Source organism: Cyphomyrmex costatus, unplaced genomic scaffold (genome assembly GCF_001594065.2).
Source record: "Cyphomyrmex costatus isolate MS0001 unplaced genomic scaffold, Ccosl1.0 scaffold4, whole genome shotgun sequence".
Lineage (NCBI taxonomy): Eukaryota > Metazoa > Arthropoda > Insecta > Hymenoptera > Formicidae > Cyphomyrmex > Cyphomyrmex costatus.
Genome location: NW_017278207.1, coordinates 645,242 through 656,137, shown reverse-complemented (window position 1 = coordinate 656,137; position 10,896 = coordinate 645,242). Strand labels below are relative to the sequence as shown.

The 10,896-nt window shown below is 28.5% G+C and overlaps 1 protein-coding gene across 1 annotated transcript; it reads left to right on the top strand.

Annotated features, from left to right (window-relative positions):
* The first annotated feature begins 225 nt into the window (after positions 1-225).
* Positions 226-4,659, top strand: LOC108777013 (uncharacterized). The gene is given in 6 exon segments (XM_018543794.1): positions 226-435; positions 617-1,350; positions 1,496-1,857; positions 2,029-2,275; positions 3,924-4,198; positions 4,379-4,659. Coding segments are annotated over 6 exon segments (2,109 nt in total).
* Positions 4,660-10,896: the final 6,237 nt, after the last annotated feature.

Sequence of the window (10,896 nt, the reverse complement as noted above, 5' to 3'; positions counted from 1 at the left end):
ACGTTTTCCACGTTGACAGCATCTCGAAGGAATCAACCGAATGTTACATCATTTGTTTTGGTAAATCCAAAACAGATTCAACATGCAGAAGTAATAATAAAACAGTTTTTAACAAAATTAACTGGATCAACCGTTCAGCCAATAACTCTGAGATTATCGTCTTCCAATGGAGGCAGTTTGGAAAGCACAATTAGTGAAATAAGCAAGATTATACGTGCAAAAATTATGGAATTTGCGCAAATCATTGGGCTAACTGCATCAATTCGTCAATATAAACAAACATTGTGGAACTTTACAATTTCTAAAAATTGGTTTACCGAAGGTCTGGTCCAGGGATCGCTGCTATTATACGATCTGATTGGAATAGGCGAAGAGATTCAATTTGCGATCAATCATTACTTCAAAACATATAATATGACTTTATATGAAGATAAGGTAAGCTCAAAAGTATCAAAAGACAGATTATTTTAAAAATTTAACGAAATTATTGTTAAGATAAATATGTGTAAATAGACTATAGCTTCAAAATTACGAGCAAAAAAGCGTTTGGACAATCTATTTATGAATTAGGACAATTTTATACAAATAGTAATTTATTAATATATATGTATTTCAGGACTTATCATCACACAAAAAGACGAAGAGTTTCAAATTTTTCACTACTATAAATGACGCGTCTAGTTTTAGTGAAAAATTATTTAAATGTTTATTGCCAGTAACAAACAGGAGAAATCCAACGTCATTCAATCTCGATCGAACTCTTGTAAATTTAGCGAAAGATTCACCCGACAACACTGTGAAATCATTTAAGTTTCGTTTAGATCAAGCATTTATCCGTTCTGCACCAAGTAACGGCACAACCAGTGAACAATTGTACATGTTGCTATGTCATTCACTTGTTGAAAGGGCCAGTCATTACGGCATTTGTATCAAAGAATTACGACATTTCGTGACTTGTGTATCATCATCATCGAGAGATCAACACTCGTACGAAGCAATCGGTTATCATAGATTTTTTATCAAACCATGGTTAACCGTTATTGAAAATTTAAGTGGATGTAAGATTGATATTGGCAACGCAAGCATTAACTGCCAGTTCTATCGAAGACTGCCGAAAACTACAATGCAGCAAGTGAAATATATTTACGAAAAAATTTTAGATGAACGGATACCTAGACGATCGCCGCTTTATCGTATCGCGAATAAACTCGGGAATATTCTCTCGAGAAGCGAATGGGGAAGACAATTAACGTATGATGTGTATCAGTATTTTGCAATTTACCAGGAAGGCCACAGGAAGTTATATACGCTTTCGAAAAATGCCGCTAGGGATAAGAGAGTGGCTGTGAGGTTAATGTTATTTTAATAACACTTGTATTTTATTAATCTTTATTACAGTGCACGATATAGCTTCTCAGAATTTTATACTATTGACATTAAAAATCTGTGATTAAGATAGTATTTATTTAAGAATTTATATAAATAATTGTTTTAGATACAAAAAGATGTCTGTATCATTAAATATATATAAGAATGGTATATTAAAGGAAACGATGCTTGCTGTTAGAAACTTTCATCGTTTTGCATTAAAAGTGCAACAATTTCTTATTCGTGGTATTAGAAGTTCTTTCAAGGAATCGTGGCAGAATCATTTTAACATTCTCTCCTGCTTGTCTAAATGGATGATGAAACTTTTGGAATTATTTGGATGTACAAATTTAAATGAAACAGAAATCGAAATATCAACCTCTACTGATATTTCGTTAGTTGATATAACAGATTCAGATAATGTAAGTGAGGAGGAATTTGACGAAAACAACCACATGAAACATCTCATAAAATATTCTAAGAGAAATCGTAAGTATTTAATACATACGAGAAAGAAAATATTTTTTATTTATATATATTTTATTTTCTCTTGAAATCGAGTTATACTAATTAACTAAAAAAATTTAGAACTACCAGTATAATAGTTTGTGCAATAAGAGAATTGAATTTTATAAATAAATAATATATTTATTTCTGCAGAAATAAGAAAGGAGGCCGATAATATTTTTGGAAAACTAATGAATTTAATGAATCGTGTAAATAAAGTGCGAAGCCGAAATCACATGAGTACTTTAGCATGTTTGGCAAATAACTTGCTATTGGTTACTATGTTCATGGAAACAATCAGTTTTGTTTCTACATTATTTTGTTTGGGAGAGCATACAGACGATTCTAATCTCGAAGAATTGGCGGAATATCCACCACCTGAACATGAATATAGATGATTGTTTTCAAAAAATTTTCAGAAGTCGGTAATATTTATAATGAAAACTAAAATATTTTAGTCAAAATATGTTTACAAATGTAACAAATAGTTCTTATGGTTTAAACATTAATAAAAGCTATTTTAAGATGCAATAAATAGTTTACGATTTATTAACGTTAAAATAATATAATATATGTATATAAAGTAATACATGTGTTTTGTTCAGAAACGAGTCCATCTGCTGTTATAATTACCTTCTGTGACAACAAATCGTTTTTTGATTAATAATTCCTGGGAACTATTTATGATACCATTTTACACGGTTTCATAAGAATTCTGTCACTGTATATTCGATGATGAATCGGTTTCAAATTACATTGAACATGTATCTGATATCATTACGAGTATTTCATGACCTTGCGTATTATATTCATCTTTTACAGAGAAATCAATAAATTTGGAGATGTATTTAAATTAATGCACATTAAACGCAATTGCAATTTTTATATTTCTTAATTAGGAAGAAATTTCATAATATTCTAATCGATTCTTTTATATCAAGATTATATTAAGTATAATCTTAAGATACTAAACGGTTTATATATAGATTGGTTTATGTTATCTTAAATGAGATTTACACTTAAAAGAGATTACACTTAAGATCTTGACAATAAATGTTCTACGAATCTTTACAGTAATTTTGTTGCTAATAAATATTTGACTCGTTGCGACAAGGTATGATAAATTTCAAATTATCACTTTGCTTATGGCACTTACATAAATCACGTTCAATCTTGGTACTATTGTGATACTGTAATTGCAATAGTATCGTCATTTGTTGCTGTTAAACGTTCATGAAATATATCTTGTCTGACATTTACAACCACGGCGAAATAGATCGTCGCATTTTACATATGCTAGAGCTCATTGTGTGATGACACAGTTAGCAAAAATGCATAGAGCAGTTATTATTCTTTATTTTGCCGGTACGAACAATTATTTATGATATTAGTTATAATTGTATAAAAGTGTGCATAAGTTATAATATAATATTAAAGTAATAATTAAATGGACATTGTTTTTATTATTATTCCCTAATAGCAATTTATTAGTGATATATTAGTTAAACACTGGCCAATATTGGGCCAATATTTGGACAATATTGTGTTAATAATTGTACTACTAGAGTTGATACAAGCTATATTTGCATATCGTTACACGTATCATTCTTCGTACATGTATATTCTAGGTTTTCTGTTAAAAAGAATAGATGGAAATGCAACATATACAGTGCAACCAAAAATTATTGGAGGACAATCAATCGACATAAGATATAGACCTTTCATGGTGAATTATTTTATAATTATATATTATAACGATAGACATAATTTATCCATTTATCAATATTTTCTAAAAATAATGATACTTGCAGCTGTCTTTACATAATTCACATGGATTTTTATGCGGTGCCAGTATATTATCGAAAACATGGGCTATTACTGCTCTTCATTGTTTGTAATAAGATTTTATAACATTATGATTTGTTATTATTAGTTCTTTTAATTCATTCTTGTTAGAGTATTGATATTTAGTTAAACTTATGAATTGAGCACAGTAAGTTTACTTTTAACAATATTAATACTTTTATTTTGATATTATTATTTTCTAGAGTCTCAGTACCGTCGCAATATTATGTACGGGCTGGATCTAATAAAATGGATACAGGAGGATCTTTACATAGAGTGACGAACATTCACGTATATAACGATACATATCACTCTTGGTTCTTGGGATTATTTCATCACGATATTGCACTTCTCGAAGTGAAACCACCGTTTCGTTTTTCAAGAACAGTCTGGCCAGTTCGTTTACCAAGATCCCCTCACGAAATACCATTAGAACTATTAGTCTGTGGTTGGGGATACATAAATAATGAAAAGGTAAGTAAGATAAATTGTAAAGATTTATGCTTACTTAAACATTTTATATTATTCATTTGTATATTTCCTACACTGAGAACAATATTTGTTAAATTTGAATACATATTTCTTTGAATATATAGTCTTAGCGGAATATTTACTTACGGTAAGTAAATGTAATTTAATTAAAATATTTTATAGAAAGAGAATGCTGAAACTCTAATGGGCGTTTACATTCGACACATTCCATATGAAACCTGTATTAATGCCACTTCTTCATACGCGACACTCGTCAAAGATGACTATCATTTGTGTTACGGAACCCAAGGAAAAGACGCTTGTTTCGGAGACTCTGGAGGAGCATTAGCCAGTAGAAGGACAATTTACGGCATTGTGTCTTTTGGTCGTGGTTGTGGAAAAGTGACTGGCGTTTACGTTAAAGTTTCGTATTATCGAGAATGGATTAAAGCTGTTATGAATTTATGATCGAACATTCAAGTATACGTTTCAATTTGTATGTCTTTACTTATTAAAAATTAACAGTGAAAATTTGATAAAAGCGGTGTAACATATAAATATAATTTGTAAATTAGTTAATTATTTAAAAAAATCGACATTTTTATAAGGAATTGGTATTTTATTATTTCTCGATCACTCGCAATGAGTTTTATCTTGTAAATGATGTTTAGTAAAATGACATATGTTACTATAGTTTTTTTTTCTTCTTTTGCATTCATGTTGATGAAAACACGAATAAAAATTGAGAAGCTTTGTCGACACATCGTGCCACTAAAAGCCTCGTGTTCTTATCCGTACAGGTTGAAAGTATTGTTTTCGAGAGAATAGGCACAAAAGGCATATCGAATCACAGAGTCATGAACCCTCCCGCGTTCAGGTTCGGTGCGTACAGGAAATCCACTACATACACGTGCTGCGCAAGAGTGTCGCGCACGCCTGCACGCGGCACACGTAGCGCTCACTCGTGCAATACTGAGTAAAAGGTGTACGTGACTACATAATGCACGTAATGAATATTTAGTTTTACGTGATATTTCTTAATGATATTGATTATTTATGTACCTATTGGTCATTAAGAATTAATGGAACAGCTGGAACTAAATTAAATATGGAATACGACGCCTGAAAAGATTGTCTGGCTAATGTAATGTATAGATTTTTGCAGCAAGTAAGAGATGAATAAAAAATTAAGATTTTTTTTAACGATATTATATATACGTGGATAAAAATATTTATAATTCCTTTATTTGGCATAGTCGTTAAAATATCGGAATTTAATTTTTAAATTGTTTTATAGCTTAATATCATTTGCATATTAGCAATCGCAGTATTAACAAAATGATAAAAATCATGAGGTAGAGAAAATAGCACACGCACATACATTCATCCGCTATTTGCTGTTTACTTGGTCATGCACGCGTGCTTGCTACTTTCAAACTACTATTTACTGGTATGACTCATCCAGCGTGTTTCCCTGCGAGAAGCGGACCTCTGCCAGGTTATCCGCTCGCGCTTCTAAGGGTCTTTAAACTCCCCTGCCACGTGCAAACTATTGAATGTCTCTGTAAAAGACCGTGAGAAGTGCATTATCGTAACGGAACATCCGTCACATTTAGATGTGAACAGACAGACTGCTTTTAAATACGGATATTACGTTATTAATTCCGTTCAAGATACAGCCTAACGATAATGATAAATTTCTGGAAATGATGATGTACCGTTAATTGATAACAGGATCAAGTCAGCATTATGAATAGATTTTCATATAGTGATGTGTATCATTGTAATACATATACATATGATAATATCTTATAATAATTATACGCGCGTGTATGTATGTTATACATATCTAAAAATAAAATTACTAAACGTTTGTGTAGCATGTATAACGTTATCTTGAATCATAATAGTGATTTATACATATATGACAATCTGCAAGCTTTATATGTATAATATGAGTATCAGAGCTTTGTGTGTTGTCCTTGAAATGTGTCTATCTTATTGAACAAAATTTTGCGGTTTTATCATTAATGATCGAGGCAATTCTTTGAAATTACTTGTTAAAAAATTATTTGCATATTAAGATAACAGTGATTATATGATTTTTGTAATTGTTATCTTAATATGATTATTAAGTTATCTTTTTAACAAGTCAAGAGATTTGTCGTAATCATTACATATTTTATTTCACCTGATATCAAATTATAATACAATAATAAATAGTTTAATTAATTTATATAGAAAACGGGTAGTTTTATTATTTAAGGAAAAGAAAAAAATTTCTTTTTTACTCACCGATTCGTCACACACAGCGTAGGATAAACTTTATTACGACAATTCTTCAAAATTTCACGACGAATTTTCAGAAACCAAGCGCTACTACATTTGGGACTACAGTATTTTTTTCTAGTACTATTATTTTCTATACTTTCAGTGATATCGTGATTGTCTACAAATTCCCAGTTTGTATCATTTGATATAATAGGTTCTTCTTCACATGCTATCATAACATATGAGTTCTGTGAATTCATATTGGAAGAATTCGATGTTCTAGCATCAATGTGCTTCTTTTGCCGCAAGCAAACATCATCCGTGACATCCGATTCAAGATGCTTATCGGTTATAATTGATAAATTTCTGTTGCTTAAATACTCTTTTTCACAGATTGCAGACGATTTTTTCATCTCTTCAATATTTCTTTTATCATCTTTTGTTCGACTTTGCTTCTTGTGATAAAATTTGAATTTTACGGGATTGCTTAACATGGCTGCAGTATATTGGTGAATTATTTCGAATTTATCCTTGTAAATCTTTAAATTGTGAATTTATCTTGCAACACAAATTCTTATAAAGCCATAAACTATACATATTTGCACATACATACACTACTTATGTAATAGATTTTATCTTAGTATTACCACATTACTTTACAATAATTTACAAGTACGCGATATGATTGCGATTTATTAACTAGAAAGTTCTGGACTAACGTCGTTCATTTAGTACGCGACCCTTGCGAAGGAAAAAGTAGCACTGAACCAGTCTCTATGGCATCAAGTATCCACGTTCACTGGGGATCCTAACTGATTGTGCACGCGTATGCGAAGAGAAGGGATGTATGCGTTTACTCACGCTTCCTTTTTCCGTTAATTAATGTAGAACAACAAAAAATATATTTGTTGTTATATTTGCATTATATTTTTACGCAAATTATTTTGCAAAATTATTTTCTATACATTCAATATTTTTATATCTTTTATATCTGCTTAAAAAAATAATTAAAATACATTTCAGTAATAATATATTTATTGTATATTATTAAAGTATTACATGTTATTAAGGTATTGTCATTTTAAATTCTGCAATATTTTATTTAATGTAGAAAAATTAAATTTTATAATATATTATTACTTCATATCATAAGTTATTATTTTAGAACCTGTTCAAGAATATCTTATTTAAACAAAATTTTTTTCCTTATATAATATCTATAATACTATCAATTAATTAATAAATCCGTTTTATTGAAATAAAAAATTGAATTAAATATAATTACAATACTGTCATTATATAATATTATATTCAATAATTAATATTACTATTGAATCATTCTATTGGAAATAAATACTAATAAACAAAGCTCTCGATGTCAAAACAATAAAAAGGATAAAGTAAAAGGCAATTCGAGAGTCATTGATAAGTATAAATAAAAAGTTATTACATATAAAAAATTAGAAATATATAATTAAGACAAATTCAAACTGCATAATGTATTTTTTATATGTAGTAACTTCTTATTTATATTTATCGATGACTCTCGAATTGCCCTTTATTCTTTTTATTATTCTATTAAAAATAATGTCTATATATTTCTCGCTTAGTGTTGTTTCTAAATCCATGTTTTACATGTTCATGCAAGATTAAAATTAAATCTAGGAAATTCCATGAAATATGCATAAAAGATAAAGGGAGTTCCCAAGGTTAATGATATTGTAGTTTCCGGTTTAGTGATATTTATATCACACATCGATTACGCATGACTGTATAAGTACGTCAATGCAGACATTAAAATAAACAGACATGATAAAATATGATAAATGCTGTCTATTTTATTCTATATGAGATTTGATTTATAATTTCATATTTAATCCTCAACTTTTTGTATTATACTTACATATACGTATATTACTTCATAAATGTATAGATTACAGAAATAAATTTGTAAAATAGATTCAATGATTTGACAATTATACTGCTAATTTTACCTAATTAGGAGCCTATTATCATTGCGTTATTATTTGTAACTAACAAGACTAATTATGTTTTATTTTCATGCAGGAATTGTATAGTAGATGATTACATAGTCATTTGAATATCAAATTGTATGGCAACATTCCGTGTAATTATTAGATCAGAATATTTTGATGTATATGTATCATAATAAGTACGTGCTATTTATTCTTTAAATAAAATAATTTGTTATATTTCACGTTTTTAAATAAAATTAATTCATGTACTTATTTATATTACTATAAGTTATTTTTTATATGTGGTTTGTGTTAAATAATTTAATACAACCTTACAACATATTTATGTTATATACCATATATGTATATACTGAATAGATATATCATTATTAGTGATAATATATAAAACACTTGTTAACTAATTTTACTTAATTAAATATATATCATTTTTACTATTGCAAAGATTTATATTTGTGGTAAATATAATAGTTCTTTTTCATGAAATATCAAATTTGTCAAAATAAATTATTACTTGTAATATATAGATAAATATTGTTACAAAATTTTATTTAATAAAAATAAATACAATAATAATATTATTTAATATTATCTTAGCATCAGTATATGATAATATCATCTTCACATTGCCGTGTGCAAACATGTTGAAATAATATTATAATACGCCGAAAAGTATTTCGGGGAAAATAAATATTAATTTTGTTCACGGAACTACAAATTAAATACAGGTTCGCATATCGCTGTTACGGAGAAATTTAATTAACCTTACTTGACTCCGTAAAAATCAACCCACACATATGACATATACAATAGCAATCTAAATATTCAGTACTAGTTTGTTCAGTACTATAGTTTATGTATCGTACTTTTTTTTAGCAAGCAATGAATAGAAACAATTTAATTTAATTATTAAAGAAATTTAATTTACTTTATTCCGATAATGTGAATCCATATATAATTTCTCAATTTTTAAAAGATATAATTAAAGAATTCAAGATAAAACACTTACTCGATGCTGGACAGAGCTAGTAATGCTCGCATCGATTTCGTCGTTGGATTTTGACGTCTTCTGACATAATTTTGTTCTTCGTTATTTTCGATACGTCTCCACGGAATCCAAGAAAGCATTTGAAGGATGATATCTGATCGCGGAACAAAGAGTTAAGTGTTTTCCACTGCAATCTTTTGCAGTATTCCACACTGTCAATAGAGAAACACGAATGATACGAGAATGTCAGAAAATCGATCTTACCGGTCACGCAAATGTATGGATACTGACGACGTAAAGCATTAAGCTTATGCAGAAAAATAAAGTCCGCAACTGTGCAGAACGTTAATTACTCACATAGTGCGCGTTAGTATACAGAAGTTAATCACTGATCTCAAACGTAACAAAAAACGTAGTAGTCATCAGTTATGGACAATTTAGAAATATAAATACTTTTTGATAAAATCGTTTTAGTATTGTAAATAAAAATACATTATATAACGTATTTTTTTTTCGTTTTTTAAACAAATTTGTAATATATTTTGTGTGTTAAAAATAATTAATTAATAAGTGTTGTTATAATGTAACAGATAATTTTACATAATGTATGTACATGCATGTTAATAGATAATAATATAATTAAGTAACGTATTTATAATTTTACAAAAAAGTTTTTGTTTATAATCTGCTGTATTGCTACTCTACCTTTTTATCTGCTCATATCAAGTTTTACTTTCTATATCTTCTTTTTTTCTATTTTGTCTGGTAAAATTTTTATTACGACGATATTAATAAACGTTGAAGTTTGAAACTTTATTTTATTTTTTCTCATCTAACTATTTGTTATGCAATTTTGTAATTTATGTCATAAAAATAACAATAATTAATAAAATAATAACGGTAATCGGGGAGAATTAATGAAGATTATATCACATTCATTGACTGCTTGACTCATTAATTAATCTGTTCTTTTGTACAATATGCGAACTGTAGTTATCGATGATTTGGAGTTATGGATAAGTATTAAATTATTGTAAATTAAAAAAAATTTTTTTTACTGTCTTTAAAACATATTCTAAGATAATAATTCCTTATTGTTGAAAACAATAAGAAAAAATCGTAGATTTATTTGAATACAAGATAATCATTACTTACATAATTTTAATAAAAATAATATTTTTAAGAATATGTAAACTTTTCATATTTTACATTTATATAAAGCGCATTTTATGTGAGAATTGTAATTAGTTATTCAAATATTTTTAGACGCCGAATTATTGGTCTATTCACGTTTCTAAATATTTTTAGAACGGATCAATTCCTTTATTGCCCTCTCACGGCTCTCACGCAGTTCTTTGTAAGCTAGCGCATAATTTTCATCCGCGTAATGAAACGTTAACTACATCATTAAAAACGAGCACACGCTTACCGCCTTTCTTGCTCGATGACGCT